Consider the following 25,330-nt stretch of genomic DNA (forward strand, 5'->3'; position numbering starts at 1 on the left):
TCATGAGACTGTAATACCTACTACAGTAGCTCATGTAGTTCGACATATCACTCCCACTTTGTCCTTCCTCCCAAAACAATGTTTTTGGCTCCAAAATAAAAAACAATAATAAACTCTTGATGAAAACTATGTTATGGGGCAATCTATCATATACTATAACTAAATATGAATTTACAGAAAAGAGCACATTCCAATTTTAGCATTTTTTTCATAAACATGCAACTCACTATAAAATACAAAACTCTTGTTTTCAAGAACAGCCTTATAAAGACACACTGCATCAATAAAACTTTTTTCTTTCTGATTACCTTTACATTGTTATGAAGAACTGAAACTTTTCTAATGTGTATATATCAGATTTTATATTATAGTGTAATAATTTGCATTTCTGAACACGTTCAAGAGGAAATAGCTATACACAATAACATTCTAGACTATTAAAAACTAATTCAAATTACAGAATTTTATTGATACAGTAGAGTATATGAACTGAAAAGGGATGATAAAATGGGATAAAGATTTTAGTACATTATTTTATAACACATTCTTTAAAATTAAAATATTTTAAATCTTTTTTCTTAAAATTTTCATTGCCATAGAAGGCCAGAAAATTCTGGGACCAATACTGAGGTGTAAAATAATCAACTTCAGGAGTATTTCACAATTTGTGTGGTTTCCTCCCATCAGAGGCATCGTTCAGGTGTAATAGCAGATGATTTAGCACCTCTGAAGGTTAAGGGTGCCTAGGGGTTAACACTAGGTAAGATACACACGGGAAAGAGACCATTTAACTCTCCAACCAATAGTGACATCAAGAAAATGACACCATTTGTTGAAAAATAATTTTTTCACAGTAAAACTGCAGAGTATACAAATACAAATACTGACAGATGACTGCTTAAGATCTATCCTAACAAACTCTTTTCAAAGCAATAGATCCAATAAACAGTTGGGTACTGTCAGTTTAAAGCCACAGATAAAAGCTATACAAGCACACTAGAAGTCAGAAACATTAAAAAAAAAAGGAAAAATATATTTACAAGTTTCTTCTTTAGTTTATTTCTACATAGCCATAGCAAATTACACTTTCACAAGTCAATGTTATCACCATGTGTATGGCTAAAGTGTGACCACAAATATATGAGGTCATCAAAGGGAGGTCCAACTGTCCACTCTTCAGCAGTCCCATTTTGTGTATTAAAGGTTTTATTCAGCCTCAAGCTTGATGAAAAATGATTTTTTAAGTGTTCACATAGAAATTATTACATTTGTTCATCGCCTTTCTCTTTTAGAACTTCTCCGCCGTACCTTAAAAGAAAAATCATCAGATGCTTAATTAAAATGGGGACACATTTATTAGACATAGCAATTATACTAATTTTTTAACCAATTATTATTCTTACTTGGTCCTGATTTTCTTTGCTTTTCTCTCCTTGAAACCTTTCTCCTATTTTAACTTGTTGCATCACTTATTTAGACCTATATAATATTTGAATGTTCATAAACAGCTTTTCCCAGAATAGCAAGGAAAAATCATTCCTTTTCTATTTAATAACTTTAAAAACAAATGATCAGAAGTCTATGTAGACAGCAAGTAAAATAATGGCAAATGTCATATTTTTACTTATATTTCTGTGATAAGACAAAATTTGACACTTATGAACTTAGGCTTATAGCTGTCTTTCTGGGAAAATAGTTATTGAGTTTAGATCCTATCAAATACATATAAGTAAGCTAAAATTCAGACACATTCCCATTAATTGGCAATAGGTAATGAAAGCATAAAACTTTAGTTCAAACAAGAGGAATATAAAAAGGACAGTATTTTAATTTAATTAACAGTATAGTTTTTCTTTGATGAAGATATCAGAGACTCGTTCACCTTATTTTTACATCCCCAAAAAACCTGTTAAGAAAGAAGCTCAGCTAGTTTGAGACCACAATGCAGCACATTTTTCTGTAGTGTTAATCCATTCACATAAATGAATTCTGCCAAAGATTGAAGAGCTAATTATATTTTAAATAGGTCAGAGAAGTGGGGATCAACTCTGGGACTTGATCTCAGTACACTGATTTCTCAAATAAGATGGCTGACTGAGCTGATCCAAAGATTCAGCATTAGTATTACCAAGAGAACAGCTCTTACTTAACTGTTTATATTTCCTCCATAGTAAAATATCTGAAATATGTTAAATGGCATTTCATTTACTTAAAAAATAAAACAATTCATTACTTAAAAAATAAAAAAAGTACCTCAGTAAGTTCCACATTCCTACTTTTGTTAAAAAAAAAAAGTGTCTATTACCAATGTTATGAATTCCAAAGGCTGATTTTAGTAAAAACTATGATTTTATTATGATTGACTAATTTCGAGTTTCTACTTTGAAATTCAAACAAAAAGTAATGAAACATAAATAAGAGTATATTTAACAGATATCAGCACTCTAAAAATCAAGGTATAAAAATGCCTTAAGTGTCAGTATCATACTGGTACTTGTTCTTTTCCACATCAGTTTAAACCTGACATTTGCACTTGCACTAGGCTACATTCATTATTCTCACTCAGTTTTAGATTTCCATAAAAGATGTCTTCTGCATTATACAAGCTGGTAGAGGACAGAATGCTAAACTAATGAAGAAAAAACTATGTATTTAGAATTATAAGAAACATCAAATACTAAAAAGATGTGACCAAATATTTACCAACCCTATTTCTATATTCCATACTATTGAGAGGGTTAACTTGAAATGCAGACAGACAGGTACAGTGGAAAACAAAGCCAGGTGGAATATAGGCAGGGGTAGACATGGCAGTTTGAGCCAGCCTAATCACAGAAACCAACAAAGCAGAAATAATAAAATGTTTCTGGACTCAAAGCCAGAGGCATGGGAAAACAAGTGAGGGCTTGCAGCAACAAGGTGTATGAATGCATAGAAACAGGAAGTTCAGCATAGGTACAGAGAAAGAACACACAGAAATGGAAAGTTCAGGCCCGTTTCTGGGCAAGAACAATTGAGGGAATCAATCAGGTGAAGACACAGGCAGACATGAAGCAGACTTGTAGCAAATATATGCCCCTGGACTACAAGGCTTTAAGGGGGCAGCCCATTATTAGGGCCCCCCTCCCCGTGAGGGGAGTCTGAATCTGCTTGTAATTTTCCACACTTTTGCTTAAATCTTCTGGTCCGCGGAGTTCATTCTTCAGCGTTGCAAGATATGACCCCTGGGAAAACCCTCAGCTCACCTTTCCGGTTATCACTATCACACATGGCATTTTAATAAAAACATACATTTACTGTAGAAACTTCCTCTTCTTCTGTTTCTTCCTGTGGAATATCATCATTGACAGGAGAGCAACCCTGAAACACATCTACTTCTTCACTTGAATCATTTTCTTTAGTGGCTGCTTGTTTGGAGCGTCCTGCACGGCTAGAGTAAAACACATGTAAAATACAATGAACATGCAGTAGAGGGAATGCTTTAAATATCTCATGAATTCTCAGATTTTCATTTTTATCCTTAATAACCTTATAAGAAAATATTTAAAAAAATATTTTTACTGATTCTTAGAGAGAAAGGGAGAGGGAGAAACATTGATGTGAAAGGGAAACATTGATCAGGCGCCTACTGCACACCTACCAGAGATTGAGCCACAACCTGGATAAGTGCCCTGACCAGGAATCGAACTGGCAACCTTTTGGTGCACTGGACAATACCCAAACAACTGGTCAGGGTGGAAATATTTTTCTTATACTCTGAACCCTAAAATAGTGTTCAATCTAGAATCTTACATACAAACATCTACCAAGTAACAAAAAAATAAGTGTGACTGAGACCAACACCATAAAGGAATTAAAAACATAACTCAGATTCTGCTTTTTTAAAAATCTTTCCCAAATAGTGAAAGGCATTTATATCTACTGAGCTGCTCAAAGTAGAAAATCCAGAGTCTTCCATAATAGTATACCACTCTTTATCTGGCCCTAAAGATTCAATTTATAAGGAAACCTCAAACCGATTCACTTCACTCCACTTCTAATGCTACTACGTATTTCCAAATATTCTCATCTCTTGGTTCTTCTCTTAACAAAGTAATCTTTTTTTAAAATTTTTTTGGTGATGTACTAAAATGAGATTTATTCTCTTAACTTAGTCTAACTTGAACTACACTGGCCAGGGCTAAACCATTTACTCTTAAGTGTCCTTGGTTTAGAGAAGATTGTCAGGATATACTAGATGGCTGCAAATTGATGTATAACTATTTTTCTTAGTTTCCCTAGTCCTGGCTTACTAGTCTATCTCAGTAGGAGTCCCTGGATTCCAATACCTAATCTCTCCCCCCTCACCCCCCACTAGTATGGAACTTTAACCAACAAAATAATCCTTTAAAAACGTAAACACAGCTGATATCACTCCCCAGGATAACTACCTCTTAACATGGTACATAAGGCCCTGCAAACAATTCTTGCCTACCTCTCTCCTTTTGAATCTCCTTCCACTTGCCAATTCCTCACAACTACAACCCAGCCAACTCTTGCCATCTTTCAATTTTGACAATATTTTTCCCACTTCATAAACTTCAAATACAGTGATCCCGCCACCTAAAATGTTCTTTTCCCTGAACTTTAGTCTAATTACTACTATTCTCAAGGAATCAACTTTACACTTTCTCAAGAGAAAATTTTCCTGATTTCCCAGCTCTCCCATTACATTCTTATAGCAGCCTAAGTTTTTCCTGCGGTGCACATATAAAAAAATTAGAATTCATATTTACATGTGATTATTTTACAACTGCATGCCCATTTACATGGTTAAGTTGCAGGAGGACAAGAATGTGTTTTGTGCTATTATATTGCCTAGCAATTAGTATTCTCTAAAACATACAAGGTAATCAAAAATATATGATACCACTATTTAATAAAATGTATCCCTATTGAGAAATATTTTTTAAAATTAAGAATATTATGTTACCACTTCTATAAGCAATCCAAAAGATGTATTGTTCAACCCTGGCTGGGTAGCTCAGTTGGTTAGAGAATCTGCCCAATGCACCAAGGTTGTGGGTTCCATCCCCAGTCAGGGCACATATAAAAATCAACCAATAACTGCATAAGTAAGTGGAACAACAAATCGATGTTTCTCTCTATCCTTCCTCTCTCTCCCTCTCCCTTTCTCTCTAAAATCAATAAATTAAAAACAAAAAAACACCAAAAGATGTATTGTTCAATCCATGATAAAACCAAGCATTTTAAAGTATTTTATTTATTTAAAATTTTCCATTCCAGTTTAACTTCAGTATTATTTTATATTGGTTTCAGGTGTACAGCATAGTGATTAGACAATCCTATGCTTTACAAAATTTCCCCCCCTAATACATTATTGACTACATTCTCTATGCTGTATTTTATATCCCTGTGACAATTCTGAAACTACCAATTTGTACTTCTTAATCTCTTCAACCTTTCCACACCTCCCCCCGCCCCCCCAAATCTCTCTCTCCACTGACAACCACTAGTCTGATCTCTGTATCTATGAATGTTTCACTTTCTTTTTTCGTTTGCTCTTTGGTTTCCACATGTAAGTGAAATCATATGGTATTTCTCTGAATTATTTCACTGAGCATAATTACCCTTTAGGTCCATTCATGCTGTTGCAAATGGTAAGATTTTGTTCTTTTTCACAGTAATGTTCCATTGTGTATTTGTATCACATGTTCTTTACCCACTCACCTTTTCATGGGCATTTGGGTTGCTCCCATATCCCGGCTATTGTAAATAATGCTATAATAAACTTATGGGTGCATATATTCTTTTGAATTAGTGCTTTGGGTTTTTTTTGAACAAAAACCCAGAAGTGGAATTCCTCGGTTATAAGGCAGTTTCACATTTAATTTTTTGAGTACACTCCATACTGTTTTCAATAGTGGCTGCATCAATCTGCATTTCCACCAGCAGTGCATGAAGATTTCCTTTTCTCCACATCCTTGCCAACACTTGTTTGTTGACTTACTGATGATAGGTGTGAGGTGATATCTCACTCTCTTTAATTTGCATTTCTCTAATGATTTGTGACATTGCGCGTATTTTCACATGTCCATTGGCCATCTGTATGTCCACTTTAGAGAACTGTCTATTCAGGTATTTTGACCATTTTTCAACTGGATTGTTTGATTTTTTGATGTTGAGTTTTATAATTTCTTTATTACATTTTGGATATTAACCCCTTATCAGATGTCTTATTGGCAAAAATGACCTCCATTCAGTAGATTGTCTTTTCATTTTGTTGATGGTGACTTTGATATTGCAAAACCTTTTTAGTTTTATGCAGTCCCATTTGTTTCCCTTGCCAAGGAGCTATATCAGAAAAAATTATCCTATATAATTAAAGGGTAATATGCTAATGATATGTTAAGGCTGCTCAACCGCTCGCTATGATGTGCACTGACCAAGGGGCAGACAGTCGACCGGTTGACCAGTCGCTATGACGTGCACTGACAAGGGGGCAGATGCTCCAGCTGGTAGCCTAGCTTGCTGCTGGGGTCCGGCTGATCTGACTGAGCGAGATGGGCCAGACATGCCCTGGAGCCTCCCACGGTCCTTCCCCAGCCTGATCATGGACCGGTGGGGTCCCTCAGCCTGGCCTGCACCCTCTCGCAATACGGGACCCCTCGGGGGATGTCCAAGGGCCGGTTTCAGCCCAATCCCGCAGGCCACTCACCTTGGGAGGGCACTATATGCAGGGCTCATGGCTGGTGAGCTCTGCTGCTGCAGCAGCACGAGCCTCTTCCAATTGGGACTGATTAGGCGCGAGCCTGTGGCAGGCATAGTGGGGCCGGGATGAGCGGGAGTGGCAGGTAGGAGCTGCAGGCAGCGCTGGACTGCGGGTTTCAGCCCAATCCCTGCAGGCCACGAATTTGTGCACCGGGCCTCTAGTTCCTGAGATAAATATCCAAGATTTTACTGCTTATATTGTCTTCTATTTTATGGTTTCCAGTCTTACATTTAAGTCTTTAATCCATTTTGAGTTTACTCTTGTATATGATGTAAGGTGGATGTCTAGTTTCATTTTTTGCAAGTACCTCTCCAATTTTCCCAACACGATTTATTGAATAGACTGTCTTTATCCCATTGTATGTTCTTGCTTCCTCTGTCAAATATTAATTGACCATGCAGGCATGGGCTTATTTCTGGGTTCTCTATTCTGTTCCATTCATCTATACACATCTGTTTTTATGACTGTTCATACTGTTGAAGAAGAATGGTGAAAGTGGATAGCCCTGTCTTGTTTTCTGATCTTAAGGGAAACACTTTTAGTTTTCCCCTGTTCAGTATAATGTTGGCTGTGGGTTTGTCACCTTCAAAGCTGAGTATGTTGCCTCTATTCCCACTTTGCTGAGTTTTTTCTAAATAATAAACAGATGCTGGATTACAACAAATGCTTTTTCAGCATCTATTGATATGATTTTTATCCTTCATTTTGTTTATGTGGTGTATCACCTTAATTGATTTGCAGATGTTGTATCAACCTTGCATCCCAGGAATAAATGCCCACTTGACCAAAACGTTATTATCCTTTTAAGGCAATGCTGAACTTGGTTTGTTAATATTTTGTTGAAGTAACTTTAGCATCTATGTTCAGCAGGGATATTGGCCTTTAATTTTCTTTCTTTGTAGTGTATTTATCTGGCTTTAAAATTAGGATAATATGGCTTCGTAAAATGAGCTTGGGAATCGTCCCTCTTCTTGAATTTTCTGGAATAGTTTCAGAAGGATAGGTATTAATTCGTCTTTGAATGTCTGATAAAATTCACCTGTGAAGTCATCCAGTTCAGGACTGTTGTTTGTTGGAAGTTGTTTTTTTTTGTGTTTTTTTTTTTACTACTGCTTCTATTTCATTAGTTATAATCAGTCTGTTCAGATTTTGTTCCTTCCTGATTCCATTTTAAAAGACTGTAAGCTTCTAGGAACTTATAAATTTCTTCCAGATGGTCCAATTTGTAGATTTATAGTTATTCATAATATTTTCTTATAATCTTTTGAATTTGTGTCCATTTTTAATTCTCCTCTTTCATTTCTGATTTTATTTGGGTTCTTTGTCTTTTTTTCATGATGACTCTGGTTGAGGGTTTACCAATGTTGTTTATCTTAACAAAGAACCAGTGTAGTTTCATTGATCTTTTGTGTTGTTTTCTAATTATATTTCCATTCTGATTTTTATTAGTTCCTTCCTGCTACTCACTTTGGATTTTGTTGGTTTACCTTTTCTAGGTCCTTTAAGTGAAAAGTGAGATAGTTTATTTGATGTTTCTTTTGTTTCTTGAGGTAGGCTTGTAAGGCTATGAATTTCCCTTGTTGAACTACACTGTTGTCCCACTAGATTTCCAGTTGTTGTAATAGGTGTACCAGTTAATAATGGCGGATTTTGTAATCAAAGAAAACACGATAATTTCAAGAGAAACATCAAAAGTGCTTTATTCAAAGTAATGTCCATCGCTAGCTACACATTTCCCCATCTTTCAGGTAACTTGTGGATACTGTTCCAATAGAACTTTTCTTGTTTTGAGGCAAACCATTCAGAGACCCAATTTTCTACTCCTTTGTATGTTTTGAAGTGCTGCTTAGAAAGTGCATGTGCCATCGATTGGAATAAGTGGCAATCTGAAGGAGCAAGGTCTGGTGAATATAGCGGGTGGGTTAATACTTCCCAGGCAACATCTTTTAACGTGTCTTTAACTGGTTTTGAAGTGATGGTGTGTCATCATGAAGCAAAATTACTTTGCCATGTCTTCTGGCACATTCTGGTCATTTCACGATCAAAGCGTGGTTCAAATTGATTATTTATTGTCGGTAGCGATCAGTATTAACAGTTTCACCTGGTTTTAGAAGCTCATAATACACCACACCTTCTTGATCCCACCAAACACAGAGCATTGTCTTCTTTCCCAAGCAATTTGGCCTTGCAGTCGATGTTGATGGTTGACCTGGATCAAGCCATGATTTTGTGCATTTGGGATTCCCAAAATAAATCCACTTTTCATTGTCAGTCACAATTTGATGCAAAGGACTTTCTTTTGTGCAGCTGAAGCAACATTTTACTGATGACTTTTAGGTTTTCCATTTGTCTTTTGTTCAGTTGATTTGGCACCCATTTTCCTTCGAAATCTTTCCCATTGCTTGTACACAATTGTAAATTGTTTGCTGAGCAACGTTTAATCTTTCTGTAGGTTGTTTTTGAGTTTGACACGCATCTTCATCCAATAATGCTTATAACAGTTGGTCTTCAAACTTTTTCGGTTGACCTGGACATTCTTTGTCTTTCACATCGAAATCTCACTTTTAAAGCATTTAAACCAGTGTTCATAAGTATCTTGAGATGGAGCATGTTCACCATAAGCTTCCTGAAGTATATAACTTTTTCTTCAAAATAAAGTAATGAATTAAAACATCCTGCAAATGCTCTTTTGGCACGAAATTTGACATTTTTAAGCATAAAAATATCTATGATGTTAATACCTTCAGCAAATTTGACATATAAAGTTCTGAAGCTTGCTGTCAATACAACAAAGTAGCATACATATCAAATTACATATATATCAACATATGCGTAACTCCATCTATTGAAAAAAATCTGCATTAACTGGTGCACCTAGTATTCCCATTTTCACTTCTCACAAGACACTTTTTGATTTCTTCCTTGATCTCATTGTTAACCCATTCATTGTTTATTAATGTTATTTTGACTCCATGTTGTGTTTTCCAGTTTTTTCTTGTAATTGATTTCTAGTTTCATTTCACTGGGATCAGAGAAGATGCCTGACATTTCAATCTTCTTAAATTCACTGAGTTTGTTTGTGGCTTAATATGTGGTCTATACTACAAAATTTTACATGTGCACTTGAAAAGAATGTATATTCTGCTGCTTTGGGTTGAAATGCTCTAAAATATTAATTAAATCCACCTGGTCTAGTGTGTCATTGAAGGCTGCTGTTTCCTTGTTTACTGACTGGAAGATGTCAATGGTGTGTTAAAGTCCCTTACTACAACTATTACTGTCAATCTCTCCTTTTATATCCATCAATATTTGCTGTACATATTTAAGGTGCTCCTATGTTAGACTCCTTTATCATTATGCAGTGTCAGTCTTTGCCTTACTATAGCCTTTTTTTTTTTAAATCTATTTTGTCTCACATAAGTATTGTTCCTCCAGCTTTTTTTTCATGTTCACTTGCATGAAACATCTTCTTCCATCTTTATACTTTTAGTCTGTGTGCATCTTTCATTCTAAGATAGGTCTCTTGTAGATAGCATATATATGAGTCATGCTTTCTAATCCAGTTATGTTTTCTATTCTAATCATACCCTATGTTTTTTAATTGGAACATTTGAGCCATTTACATTTAATGTGACTATTAATAAGAATTTATTGCCATTTTATTCTTTATAACTATGCTTCTCTTTCTTCTCTTAAAGAGTACTCTGTAACTATTTTAAATGATAGCCTTGCTGGGTAGAACAGTATTGGTTGTAGGTCCTTGTTTTTCTTCACTTTGAATATTTTGTGCCAATACCATCTGGCCTGAAATGTTTCTGTCAAGAAATCAGTTGACAATCTTATGGGATCTCCCTTGTAGGTAACGGTCTTTGTTTTGCTGCTTTTAAGATTCTCTTTTTCTTTAACCTTTGCCATTTTATTTATGTCTTAGTGTGAGCCTCTTTGAGTTCATCTTGACTGGGGCTCTCTGAGCTTCCTGGACTTGTGTGTCTTTTTCCTTCACCAGGCTAAGGAAGTTTTCAGTCATTATTTCTTAATATAGGTTCTCAATCCCTTGCTCTCCTCTATTCTCCTTCTGGTAACCCTATGATGTGGATGTTGTTATGTTTTGTGTTGTCCCAAAGGTCCCTTAAACTATCCTCATTTTAAAAGAGTTTTTTTGCTGCTCTGTTTGGGTGTTTTCTGCTACCTTGTTTTTCCAAATCACTGATTTGGTCCTCTACTTCATTCAACCTATTATTTATTCCTTTAGTATATTCTTCATTTTAGATATTGTATTCTTCCATTCTGACTGGTTCTTTTTTATGGGTTCTATGTCCTCTTTTATGTTTTGTATGTCTTTAAATTTTCAGTGAGTTCATCTATTCTTCTCCCAAGTTCCTTGAGCACCCTTATAACCATTGTTTAGAGCTCTGTGTCAGGTAGATTGCTTGCCTCCATTTATTTATTTTTCTGGAGCTTTCTCCCACTTCTTCATTTGGGGCATGTTTCTGTTTCCGCATTTTGGCCAACTCTGTATTTAATCTGAGTATTAGCTAGATTTGCTATATCTCCCAGTCTTGGAATGGTAGCCTAGTGTAGTAGGTGTCCTATGGAGCTCAGTGACACAGTCTCCCTTATCACCAAAGCATGATGCTCCCTTTTGTGGATTATGTTGGCATTGTAGAGTTCTGATTGCTGCTGGCTTCCTATTGTAGTCGAGTCGTGATTGCTGTTTGGCCCCTTCATGTGTGGGCCAACCCTCAGGCTGGCTGACAGTGAGGAGTGATGCCAACCACAGTATATGCGCTATTGTGAGGGTGATGACCACATGAAATGGAATTCATCCCAGCAGTGTCTAGTTCCCACTGAGATCCTCCTTTGGATGTGCCGCTTGTGGAGCTAATTGGGTCCTGTCTCTGATGTGGTCTGTAGCACACCACCAGGTGTGTTGGTTCTGGGGCCTTTTGGGAAGGAATCTGGTGCAGGTCAATGTCAGATATGGCCTTACACTGGCCTTGGGCCACCTGTTTGGAACTACAATGGTATGCAGTTTGTGACTACCTCTTCTAAGCCTGGAGGGGCCAAAGTGTGCACCAAGGTCAGCTTACACCAGCATCATACATGGTGGCAGGGCAGGAAAAGGCCCAAGATCCAACAGTTGCCTACCTGTTAGGCTCAGTTAATAAAAGAACCTATGGCCGTACTCAAGTTGCATGAGATAGGTTCTTAGTGAGTGACCAGGTAGAAGTGAGTGGTATTCACAAGATTGACAGAGATTCAAACCTGGAGTCAGTGCTGGATCTGAGGCCACTCAACAAATGTCCTAAGGCAGTGGTTCTCAACCTTCCTAATGCTGCAACCCTTTAATACAGTTCCTCATGTTGTGGTGACCCCCAACCATAAACTTATTTTCGTTGCTACTTCATAACTGTAACTTTGCTACTGTTATGAATTGTAATGTAAATATGTGATATGCAGGATGTATTTTCATTGTTACAAATTGAACATAATTAAAGCATAGTGGTTAATCACAAAAACAATATGTAATTATATATGTGTTTTCCGATGGTCTTAGGCGACCCCCTGTGAAAGGGTCATTCAACCCCCAAAGGGGTCGCGACCCACAGGTTGAGAACTGCTATCCTCAGGCATACCAAGTCTAGCTGTCCCTTGCCCAGTACCTACAGACCTTTTGGTGGGGCAGGGCCTCAGAGAGTTGTCAGGGTGAGGCCAGCAGAACTTATCAGGCCCAAACAGACCAAGATTTGATGGTGTGAAGGAAGGTTCTGCACCGGTTGGGCACGAGAGGAAAAATGTCCTTTGTCATAAAGCCACACAACTCAGTCTGTCCCACATTCTGCCTGGAGAACCTGCGTGTTGGGAGGGTGGGATATTAGATCTCCTGTGAGGGGATGGCACTGGTCAAGCTTGAGGGAAGATACAGGAAATGGCCCTCGAGAGCCACATAACTTAGTCTGACACCAGGACCTCTACACCAGTGGCCCAGGAAGATGATTCCTCTTCTGGGTGTGAGCTCGGGGGCGACAGGGAGCAGTTTGGGGCTCTTGCTTTCCTCTAGGCCAGTGAGGACAGAAGAAAAATAGGCAAATTTAATGTTATTTTAACAGCTCTAAAAACAGAGCTTCCTAGCGAAGAGAAGATAGGCTGTTAAAACAGAATAAAGAGTCTCTTTCTGTGCTGACTATTTTTTAAATCCTCACCTGAGGATATATTCAGTGAATTTTAGAGAGAAGGGAAGAGGAAGAGAGAAACAGAGAGAGATAGTAAGAGAAAGAGAGAAAGATTGATTGGTTGCCTCTCACATGCACCCTGACCAGGGCTGGGGATTAACCCACAACCCAGGTATGTGTCCTGACCAGGAATAGAACCTGATACCCTCTGATGTATGGGACAGTGCTCCAACCAACTGAGTACACCAACCTGGGCTGTATTGATTTTTTTTGGAAACTGACTTTCTTTTTATTTATTTTTAAAATATATTTTTATTGATTTCAGAAAGGGAGAGGGAAAGAGAGACAGAATCATTGATTGGCTGCCTTCTGCACACCCCACACGGGACTGAGCCCACTGGGCAAGTGCTCTGATCAGGAAGCAAACCATGACCTCCTGGTTCATAGGTCAATGCTCAACCACTGAGCCATGCCAACCAGACTGTATTGATTTTTAAAAATAAATACTTGTTTTAGAACATTCATGTGAGAACTTAGTTTTATGAGAGAACATGATAATAATTTAAGCCCAAATATAAATAAAGTTATGAGCCATCATTTCCTTGTTATAAAATTAATCATGGGAATTTAACATTACTTAAGAATTCCTTTGTTAATACCAATGCTTTTCCATGGTTGAATCAAAACATAATGAAGCTGCCAAAAACATGTACTTACCTTTACTTTTTACCTGAGGGAAAAATCAAATGGAAGAAGGCATGAAGTACTGGCTAGACACTCAGGAAACTTTTCCTCTTCCTGTGGAATACACAGGAATAGGAAAAACTTCTAAGATAACTATTTAACCAAAGTGTGCTGGCAACTCTGAAAAGTCAAGCCACTGATGTATTTATATAATAGAATTACTCTGAGAAAAACTGGGGATTTCCTCACTAAACGAAGACATGCCATTCTATTTCCACTTAAATAACTGAGAAGAAAAAGTGCAAAATTTACAAATTACAGCATAAATACTCCTATCACTTTAAAATTTTGGATACAAATCTGTTATTGTAACTCTCAGATAAACATGTGACTGTGACCATCCAAAACTATCTGGATATAGATGTATTAATTTGATTAAAACAAACAAAATCTAAACATCAAAAACTTGAGATCTGCATGTGATTGTAATTTAAAAAAATAATGCCATTACTTTCCTACATAGTTCAAAGAATAAAAGCATAAGCATAAAAGCTATTTTTTTAAAAAGCTACTGAGAAAAGACAGGAAGAAAAAATGTAGTATGGAATGATAAGGCAACCAGGTCAATATGTTATGATTATTTAAAAATACATCAACACCTCTTTAGGTACCATAAAATCTGTATTGGAAATAATAAACTATTTGGTATTCATAAAAATTTGCCTAAAACCTTTAAAAATGTACAAAAGTTACCAGAAGGTTAATTGGAATATCAATCACCTAGGTAAGTATATAAAAACTTTACCTTACCTAGTGTGTTGGAGCTAAATATATGGCATTTAAATGCATCTTTATGTATATTTAAAAACTTATAAACTTCTGAAAAATAATTTGAAATTGGTTTGAAATTTAACATTATTTACAACTTACACATTTTTTTTTTGTTGTGATGGTGATGGCGTTTTTGATGGTCTTCCTCGTCCTTTCTGTGGTATGGATTGTGTGGATTCAAGTGCACTAGTCTCAGGAGATTCTGCTCTGCTTTGGAGAAGACCCAAATGTGGATAGCATCAAGTTATGATTTATAATATAGTAACTAAATATATGCAGTTTAGAGTTACACATACTTACTTCTGTTGTGCTCTCTTTGAAGTTCGGTGCTGTTTGCTTTTTGACTTCTGTTCTGTGTTTCCACTTTGTCTTTCCTCTTCTTCCTCTTCTTCTACTACTGAAGGTCCAGATTTTTTTTTGCTTCCTTTTTTAGAAGTTTTCATTGTTGGTTCTTCTTTTGTTGTACCTCCTCCAACAAGAGGTTTTGGTGGTCGGCCTCTTTTACCTTTTTTTGGTGGACTATTCTGTTCATCCTCATTTTCTAACATATCTTCTTTGAGCCTCTTTTCCTCAGGCCACTGTGGCTCATCGGACTCTGAAGTTGTATGGCCTCTCTTCCGTCCACGCTGACTGCCTTTAGGTTTCTGTTCTTGTACCAACTTAGTCAGGTCATCCATACCTAATTTCTCTTCTGAATCAGTGGCTGATGTTTTTTTCCGGCTTCTAGGTTTGTCCAATTCAGACTAGGAATAAAAATCACAATTTCAAATATAAAATTGTTAGTAAGCATATTTTGAATGAAACAAACAAAAAAACTATTACATACTTTTGTCATAAAAATATACCTAAATAAAGAATAGAGTTCTAAAATATATCAGAACTACAACTTTACTTGCTTTTATTATTAGTTTTATAATTTAAAAAATTATCTGGGATTAGAGGGTAATCATTTATTTTTACTTAAGCTAGAAAGCCTCAAATGGAAACCTCTCAAGACCACTATTTTATTAAATTATAAATTTTAACAAAAGGCACATAAAAAGAACATTCTAATTCAATGCTTGAATAATAGATGGCTATATTGAAGTATAATGGATCAGTTTTGATATTCGAGTAATTCTAACTTTACTACACAGTATACAGTAAGACATAAAATACCTACGTTATATATCATGCTTTACATATCATAAAAGGACTTTTTTTGTTTTATAAACAAAAGTGGCAAAATATAAAAGTTAAACATTTATTAGATTTTGAACACATTTCTGAATCAAAGATACTGCTTTATCCCAGGTAACAAAAATAATTTTACAAGTCAGTGACTTTCAAATCTATATATATATATAAAAGCCTAAGTGACCGAACGAGTGGTCGCTATGATGTGCACTGACCACCAGGGGGCAGACTCTCAATGCAGAAGCTGACCCCTGGTGGGTCAGTGCACTCCCACAGCCAACCTCCTGTGGCCGGCCAACCTCTGATGGTCCCTCCCCTGCGCCGGCCAGCCCCAATCAGCCCCGATCATCGGCCAGGCCAAGGGACCCCACCCGTGCATGAATTCATGCACTGGGCCTCTAGTTTAAAATAAAATCCTAGTCTAAATTTGGAGAATTTATGCATTCACCAGCAGATAGAGACAAAAAATTCTCCAAATCAATGCAGAATAGTATGTATGAACATGTATAATGCTCTCCATATACACAAATACAACATAAAACACACAAAATATATTAAGTTTATAGTAATAAGTTAACTTCCAAAGTTTGTACCAAGTTACATTCTTGAAAATCACTGAAAACAAAAATGATCTACCTGTAATTTTAAAATGTTTAAATAGTTAGTTCATTTCCTATTTGTGAACTGCCTAATTATGTCATTGGTATTATACCCTTTTTCATTTGTTTCCTGGAGCCCTAGTGTTTTAATCTATATTCTTTTCCACTTCTGCATATTTTAAAATTTTGTTAACTATTTGTTATGGACTGAATTGTGTCTCTACAAACTTCATTGGTTGAAGCCACAACCTCTAATGTGATGTATTTGGAGATAGAGCCTTTAAGAGGTACTTCAGTTGAGATGAGGTCATGCGGGTTGAGGCTCATATGATGGGATTAGTGATCTTATGAGATAACAGCAGAGTGCTCTCTGTCAGTATATGTCTTCATCATGTAAAGACACAACAAGCAGGTGGCCATCTGCTAACCCGAAAGAAAGCTCTCACCAGGAACTGAATTGGTCAGAACTTTGATCTTAACTTTCAGAAATGTGAGAAAATTAATTTCTATTGTTTTATGTTACCCAGTTTATAGTATTTTGTTATGGCAGCCCAGTCAGACAAGACATTATTTGTTACCTTGTTTTAGAATAGGATATGAGATGAGGTTGTAAACTGCTTTTTCCTACTCCCACCCCCAAAGAGACATTCAATTCTTTCAAAATTACTGATTTGTAATGCTTCCTTTATTCTTTATTATGTGTTAAAAAGTAATGTTTGGGGGTATTAAAACAGCAGCACAATATTTTATTAATCATAACTATGTGTCTGGTTTGGTTGACCTTATGATTTACTCCTCTTTTTTTAATCCATTTATTCTTTCACATGGAGGACTTCAAATCACACTGGAATTGTAGTTATATATTAGTTTAAATACATATTTTTATTGATTTCAGAGAGGAAGGGAGCGGGAGAGATAGATAGAAACATCTATGATGAGAATCACTGATCGGCTGCCTACTGCAAGCCCCCTACTGGGGATCAAGCCCCCAGCCCAGGCATGTGGCCTGACCAGGAATCAAACTGTTCATAGTTGATGCTCAACCATTGAGCCACACAGGCTGGGCCAATTATATATTAATTTAGAAAAAATTGTCATCTTTTCTTTTTTATTTTAAGGAATAGTTTACTGATTTTTAGAGAGAGCGAAAGGGAGATGAAGAAACATTGATGCGAGAATGTAACATTGATCAACTTCTTCCTGCACACCCCCCACCAGGGATTGGGCCAGCAACCTGGGCATGCATGTGCCTTGGCCAGGAATTGAACCGGCAACCCTTTGGTACTCAGGACAATGCCCAACCAACAGAGCCACATTGGCTGGGGAAAAACCGTCATTTTTTAAATTCATTTTTTCTATGAAGGAACATAGCATATTTCTTCTCTTTGTTCAAGTCTTCTATGTTTCTCAGTTTTTGATATTTTCTCCACAAAGGTTCTCACTATTTCTTTTTAAGATCACATTTAGATCTGTCTGTCATCTCTCTATCTAATTTGGTTGTTGTAGTGGTTATTGGGGTGAAGTCAATCCACTTTCCCCCCAGTGTATACCTAAAGAAAGTAAAATCAACAGAGTGAAGTTAGTTATATACATACATACATACAGATACCTGGCCACCATGCTAAACTCTTAGTTTTTCAATTACTTCTCTAGTTTTTCTAAGATTACAAAAATAAAAATAAATTTCTCTTCTTATTCATTGTCATACCTTTACTTTTATTTCATGTCTTCTTGAAATGAACATTCTAGTACAATTTTAAATAATAGTGGTGACAGCAGGTTGCTTGTTTTGTTCCTGACTTTTCATAAGAATGCTTCAAGTATTTTGCCATTAAGAATAATAACTTTGACTAAATCATTCACTACTAATTTAAATAGACAAAATTTTTAGCATGTTAGGGATTTATCCTTTTGGAATTAGTTTATTAAAAGTTCATCTGTGAAAATTTATGTCTTCTTTGGCATGATCTATGATTCTCTTTTTAGCATTTTTCTTATTTTGTTTATTAATATGCTATAACATATTAAGAGATTTTTTAAGCATTATATTATTCTTGCATTCCAAGGAAAAAATGATCGGTTTTTATTTGTTAGTATATATTTAGTTTTTATTTTAATTTAAAAAAAATTTTTCCATCACCATTTATCCCCTCTATGCCTTCTTCCCCCTCCACCCCCACAATCACCACACTATTGTCTTATGTCCCATGAGTTCTCTCTTTTTTCCTTTTATATAATTAAAAATTAACTGTTGTTACTCAGAGATGGGAAGATAAAAGAAATATACATTAAAACTAAATTTAAAGTGTCATCTCCAATTTTAAATGCTATAATTAACTTGGATGTCCAAAGATCTGAAAGGATGGCTTAATTCCTTTATGCTCTGAAAAAGGTTGATGGTAAAAATGAAACTAATGCCTGCTTTCTTGAGAATACCATAAAATTAATCTAGTTTGCTAATGCCCTACATTCTCTAATTTCTTTTTCATTTTGCACTACATTGTTTTAAGAGCAAACAGAGTATAAAACTAAGGCTAGGAGCAGGAAAATGTTACTTGCAAAACTGTAATTTTGAATATAAATATATATGGAGAATTCCTTTGCAATTTAATATCAATATGAAGCTAGGAATAGCAAGGGAGACAGTACTCTTTCACAATGATTTATTGATATTAAAATTAAACTTCTGTCTCATAATTCTCATCTCTCTGAGGATATTTCAGTTGAAACTAGATTAATAAGTTTCTAGAACTTTTGAAAATGAATGCAATGTTGCACAAAGGATAGCCAAAGGTCTTCATTATAATTATACAAATAGATTCCAAAAGGACAGAAATTCAAAACTGTTCAATGAAAAATAGAGACTGTATTTCTGCATTGCTTCGTAAGGTAAAATTAGATGTGGGATTTACAGAATAACAAAAATATAAGAATTAATCAAAACCATGCTTCCCAAATTTGAGGGGATAAGAAAGAGCAGCATGTGGATGGGGGTGGCCTAGCTGATGTTTCCAATAAATGAAAGAAATTATAAGCTCTCCTCCACTAAGGCATTTCCAAGCACATGGTGGCCAACTCTCATAAATGACAATGAAGGAATTTTTGCACTAAATGAGAAGTAGGATTAGAAGACAAATACCTTTTCCAATTCAAGGATTTTCTTCTATAAATCCAGGTAACAGCATTCCTTTCTGGCTAAGCAATCAATTTTAATTCTAGTTGGCCGAAATTTTTAAATAGACCATAAAAATCAGAATTTACAGATAGATAGTAATGATTTAGTAAGAATTTTAGAATTACAATTCTTTAAGCGGAAAGAGAAACAATCTGGCAAAATAAATTACTGGAGAAACTTTAAAAGAACTGAAAATAAAAGTTCTTGGCTATGTAATGTTGGACCAGTAAAAGACAAGCAGGGCAATACTACAGGGGTGGGCAAAAGTAGGTTTACAGTTGTGAGTACACAAAACAAGAGTTTATTACTGTATTATTATTTATTTATAAATCATTGTCTTCTTCTGTAAACCTACTTTTGCCCATCCCTGTATTTCAGAGAAAGCAAAAGTAATTATTTTACTAATAACCTTCCACCTGTATTAATCGAGTAGATTGAAACACATTAACTTTTATTTTATGGTAATCATTAATAAAAATATTAATCTTTATAACAACAATTCATTTGGGCTAACTGACTTATTCTGATAAACCTTACCAGCTAAGTATCCACATGCTACAGATAAAGCTATCAGTTATCTTAAAAAGTTTAGAGCTAATCTAGAAAATAAAAATGTGCCCTATTATTAAGGCCATCAGGTTGTATTGAAATATATAACTACCTTCTGTAGTTGCACCAAAACTAATAACTTGGTCTTCAAATGACATTTATAAACTGTATCTATCATAACAACTATCATTGCTATTAAGATTTTAAAACTAAACAAGGACTATATGAGAACTGTAACAATTACGACCTTTACTAGAAGCTTATTTAGTAATTAAAGGCTCAAGAAATCAACTAAAACGAGGGAGCCTTTAAATACCATCATTTTATTTCCTTTCTCTAAGGCTAATTCTAAATTTATTATGTTTTTTAAAAAAGCAAGCAAACAAACAAAAAAACCAGCAGTCTGAGTATAGAACTGGACTAGCATGTTAGAGTCCAAAGACCTGAAGAAAGAAGATTACTTAGTAGTATAACAAAAGGCACAAGAAATTCAATATACTTAAATTACATGGTAGAGGCTAATCATAAACTCAAATTTGTAATTAAAAATCTTTAAAAGGAAATCATGTCACCCTGGCCAGTGTTGCTCAATGGTAGAGCCTCAGCTTGTGCATCAAAGGGTCTCTGATTCCATCCTGAAACATACCTGAGATTGTAGGTTCAATCCCCATCCTGGTCAGGGTGAGTGTGGGAGGCAATGAATCGAAATGTCTCTCTCACATAGATGACTCTCTCTTAAATGTCTCTCTCTCTCCTCTCCCCACTCCTTTTCTACCTCCTCTTTCACTCTAAATGTCAATGGGAAAAATATCCTCGGGTAAGGATTAACAAACAAACAAAAGAAAATCATGTCAAATTTGAGAGTGATGTTAAGTAGTTTCAGTGTAAAAATTATTATTTACAGTAAAATGATAATAATAATAATGATAAAATCAAACCAAATAGCTCACCCTTACAAGATCAGAGTCGTCTCTCTTGTCACTTTTTTTCCCCGACAAAGGTGAAGACATTGTGTAGTCCTCATTTTCACTGTGGTCCATTTCAGAACTATCAAGCCTTTTAATATAATTTATAATTGTTATTACAATCAAATAACCTTAAAAGCTTTTTCTGTTCTCTAATGCAGCTTTATAAAATAAAGGTTCATTCCATTCAAAAAGTATTGGTTTTATTCTATCATACTTAGCACTAAATCAACAAGCAAAGAAGCACATTTAATTAAAAAGGAAAATAAAAACATCACAAATTTATCTCTTTCCTAATTCTTTTTAAAACCTAAATTCTATCTTGGAGTGGGAACATAAACTAAATTAAGACTTTTCTTATTAGCAAGTTGGATTGGCCTATATTACAATCTGCCCTGTCCCCTGCCTCTCCTTTTTCCCTAATTCTTTTTCTTCTTACATTATCACCCTCTAATACACTAAAAATTATTAGGTTTATTATCTACCTGACTACCTTTTCCTGCTAGAATGTAAATGTGGATCTTTTGTCAATTTTACTTACCAATGCATACTAATGCATGTGGACTAGTGCTTGGCACAGAGTAGGCACCCAATAAATACTTGTTAAATAAATTAACAGCACATTATTTCATGCATTGGTATGTCTCCTATCTGGTTTTAAAACCCACTGAAACATTACTGAATCCTGGATTTCAATATCTCGCTAAGGAGCTCACATATCTAGACTCACATATCCAGCTGCCCACTCACTTGAATTTATAATAGGCATCTGAACCTTACCACAGCGAAGATAGTTATTTGGACACCTCCTCTTTTCCCCACCTCTCCAAAACACACACACACACACACACACACACACACACACACACACACAGGCACAGGCACAGCCTATTCCTCCTCAAGGACTCTACAGCTCAGTAAAGGGCACATTTATCTCCATAGTTATTCAGGCAAAAAGCCAGGATACATCTTTAAATCCTCCTTTTCCCTAGCTGTTCACAACTAATCCATCAAGCAAGACCACTTTGATCTTGCATCAAAATAAATCCCAAATTTCACTATTTACCATCTTCTTCCCTCTTTATCCCTTCTCTAGAAGACTATTAGCTGACTCCAAACTGTTTTTTTTTAAAATCTCAATCCTAGCTTCTCTATTCTCCAAACAATCAGAGCAGTCTTTTAAAGAGCAAATCAGATCACTAGACTCCATAACAATATCTTCCAGTTGTACTTAAAAATCAAAACCAAATTTCTTACATTCACAAAGTCTAAATATAATCTGGCTACCTCTCAACTTCATCTCTAACCATTATTATCATTCCTACTCTCCAACCAAACCATCTCAAACACACTTAGCTCATTCTCTTAGAAAAAGTTCTAGTGAAGAGATGGGATTGGATGAAAAAAAATGACAAGATAAGATTAGTAAGAGTGAAAGAAAATTTAACCAAAGTATATTGAAAAAGTATAGCATAAAACCAGGAGTCATTTGTTTTGAGTAACAATGGGAGATGAGGACAGACTAACATAAACTATCTCCGTGGTCGGCAAACCGTGGCTCATGAGCCACATGTGGCTCTTTGGCCCCTTGAGTGTGGCTCTTCCACAAAATACCACAAAATACCACGTGCGGGCGCGCACATACAGTGCGACTGAAACTTCGTGGCCCATGCGCAGAAGTCGGTATTTTGTGGAAGAGCCGGTATTTTGTGGAAGAGCCACACTCAAGGGGCCAAAGAGCCGCATGTGGCTCCCGAGCTGCGGTTTGCCGAGCTGCAGTTTGCCGACCACTGAACTATCTTAAAAGCAAACAAGGGAGCCAATTAAGATTTCTGAGCAATGAAATAACCTTAAACCAGCAGCATTTAAAAAAAGAGCATCTAGCAGTGATATGATCTACATAGCTAGAGGAGTAAGGAAGGGAAATAGCCAAGTATAATAAAGAGAATGAATGAAATGATAACAGAAAAGAGAAGAATAAAACACTGTAGGGAAAAATAACTGGTAAAACTTAGCAGGGGGGAGAGTCAAGGACAGTTTTGAGATGCTCTCAATCTAGATGACTAGGCAGAGTTCGATCATCTATGATTATAACCAGAAATTCAAGGAAAAAACCCCAATTTAGAAATTAGTTGCTGAAAATGTTTTGGTCATTTTAAGTATGAGGATATTCACTAGTAAATGTTCAAATGATATGTGTGAAGAGTCACTTAGGTATAAGCCACTAATATACAGTAATTTAGAAATTTTGAACAAATAAGAGCTACAGATATTAATTCTGTTCTACTTCTATTGTACTATACAGTGGAACCTCGGTTCTCGAACTTAATTTGTTCTGTAAGACTGTTCAAGAAGTGATTTGTTTGAAAACAGAATTTTTTCCCCATTAAAAATAATGTAAGTTGAATTACTCTGTTCCAGACCACCAAATGATTCCCTGTTTTAACCTTTCCTATATTCAGCACACATACTGTTTAATCTGTAAACACACACTTCTTTTCTTAATTTATAGAACCACCCCCTACTAGCCTTAAAAAAATCACTTTTAGCACTCATTCCAGGGGTGTCTTTCAGGTCAGTATGCAGCATTTTTGCTTGTCTCAGAATGCTGTCTCTTGCTTACTACTTTTCCTTTATCCAAATCAACTTCAGTTCTACTTCTACAATTGCCTGTGATCACTGCTTCTTTCACGCCCTTAGCAACATTAGCACCCCTTATGGCCTCTATGTTTTTAAAATTGTGCTAATTGTTGATTTCACCAGCAACAGAAGCATTCTCTCCTTTGTTGCCCGAGAGACACTTTTCCTCCCACTGAGGTATCAGCATGAAAGGGTTGTCAGGTTGAAAAACCAAAGTTGGTTGGACAAGCAAGACATTCTTTTCTGTGAACAACTTGGTCAAGAACCAAATTGTTTGAGATGCGAGATGTTCCAGAACCGAGGTTTGACTGTATAACATTTAAACATTCATTGTAAGGGAATTGGTAAGATACTTCAGAATGTCTCCTCCTTCCTCTACTAATTGGTTATGAACAATGCAAAAGACAGGATAAAGTCTTCCACAATAACTTAGCAAAATCAATAAACAGTGGCAGTTTAGCCCCGTATAAGGCTCTGCTGCCAACTAAGGATGTACTAAGCACTATGCTAGATATAGAGAAAGTGTAAAATGTGTTTCCTTTTTGCTTTCTTCAAACAAAAAGTTTATACATGCACATACTAAAAATAAATTTAAATCATACCAAAGAATATAAGATGATCTCCCCGCCTACACTAGATTACATCAACACTATTAAGATGTGATGTATTCTTTTAAAAAACTTTCTATGCTTATATAAGCAAATGTAAATGCAATTCCTTTTTAAAACTCAAAAATAGCCCTAACCGGTTTGGCTCAGTGGACAGAGTGTTGGCCTATGGACTCAAGGGTCCCAGGTTTGATTCCGGTCAAGGGCATGTACCTTGGTTGCAGGCACATCCCCAGTAGGGGGTGTGCAGGAGGCAGCTGATCGATGTTTCTCTCTCATTGATGTTTCTAACTCTCTCTTTCCCTTCCTCTCTGAAAAAAAATCAATAAAATATATTAAAAAAATGAAAAAATAAAACTCAAAAATACATAACACTGTTCTTATTCTTTGTCTTTTCACTCAATAATGCAGGGGTCCTCAAACTACGGCCCGCGGGCCACATGCAAATACAAATATTGTATTTGTTCCCGTTTTGTTTTTTTACTTCAAAATAAGATATGTGCAGTGTGCATAGGAATTTGTTCATAGTTTTTTTTAAACTATAGTCCGGCCCTCCTGAGGGACAGTGAACTGGCCCCCTGTTTAAAAAGTTTGAGGACCCCTGCAATAATGTATTGTCGAAACTCTTGATATTATCTCCTACTTCATCATTTTTAATGACTGTGTATTCGACTGAATGGACGCATTGTTATTTAACAGTTTTACAATTGCTAGACAATTGGATTACCCCAAAAGCTAGAATATGAAAGGCTAAGATGGAGAGCTTGACTACCAATGTTAAATGGTATGAGTTGATTTCCTTTCCACTCACTGACATTAAATGTTTTGGGTTACATTATTTTAGATCTCATAGCTTTGTTGGAATCCTTAAATATAAAGTAGGTATTTCTTATGTACTTACCTCCCTTTTATTCTTCCAGGAGAGCTTGGGTTTGAGCTGCTGCTTGAATTGCTCACAGTTTCCATTCGTGAAGATTTTGTCTGAGATTGTTTGCCTGCTGATGCAAGTGGCTTATTAACAGCTCCTAGAACATTGGTTGCTTTAGGCTGAAATGAAAAATGCATTATCTCTATTAGATTAAAGCCAAAAGAAATTTAAAGGACCATAAATAACATCTCTGTCAAAGTATTTATATACAAATCATGAAAAAATGTGCC

General features: G+C 35.8%; 1 protein-coding gene across 11 annotated transcripts in view; it reads right to left on the reverse strand.

Annotated features, from left to right (window-relative positions):
• Window positions 1-445: 445 nt before the first annotated feature.
• PDS5B (PDS5 cohesin associated factor B) overlaps window positions 446-25,330 on the reverse strand; it is a 270,172-nt gene continuing 245,287 nt past the window's right edge. For 6 of the 11 annotated variants that reach the window (XM_059684439.1, XM_059684448.1, XM_059684441.1 and 3 more), the window contains 6 exons: window positions 25,074-25,219; window positions 20,910-21,015; window positions 14,761-15,203; window positions 14,560-14,670; window positions 3,292-3,430; window positions 446-1,308 (listed from right to left, as the gene is read on the reverse strand). In XM_059684439.1, the coding sequence (XP_059540422.1) occupies window positions 1,273-1,308; window positions 3,292-3,430; window positions 14,560-14,670; window positions 14,761-15,203; window positions 20,910-21,015; window positions 25,074-25,219 (981 nt within the window). In that variant the 3' untranslated portion in view covers window positions 446-1,272. Of the gene's footprint in view, window positions 1,309-3,245; window positions 3,431-14,559; window positions 14,671-14,760; window positions 15,204-20,909; window positions 21,016-25,073; window positions 25,220-25,330 lie in introns of all 11 variants that reach the window. The other 5 variants (XM_059684445.1, XM_059684444.1, XM_059684443.1 and 2 more) reach the window with 5 other exon arrangements.

The sequence above is a fragment of the Myotis daubentonii genome, chromosome 2 (assembly GCF_963259705.1).
Source record: "Myotis daubentonii chromosome 2, mMyoDau2.1, whole genome shotgun sequence".
Lineage (NCBI taxonomy): Eukaryota > Metazoa > Chordata > Mammalia > Chiroptera > Vespertilionidae > Myotis > Myotis daubentonii.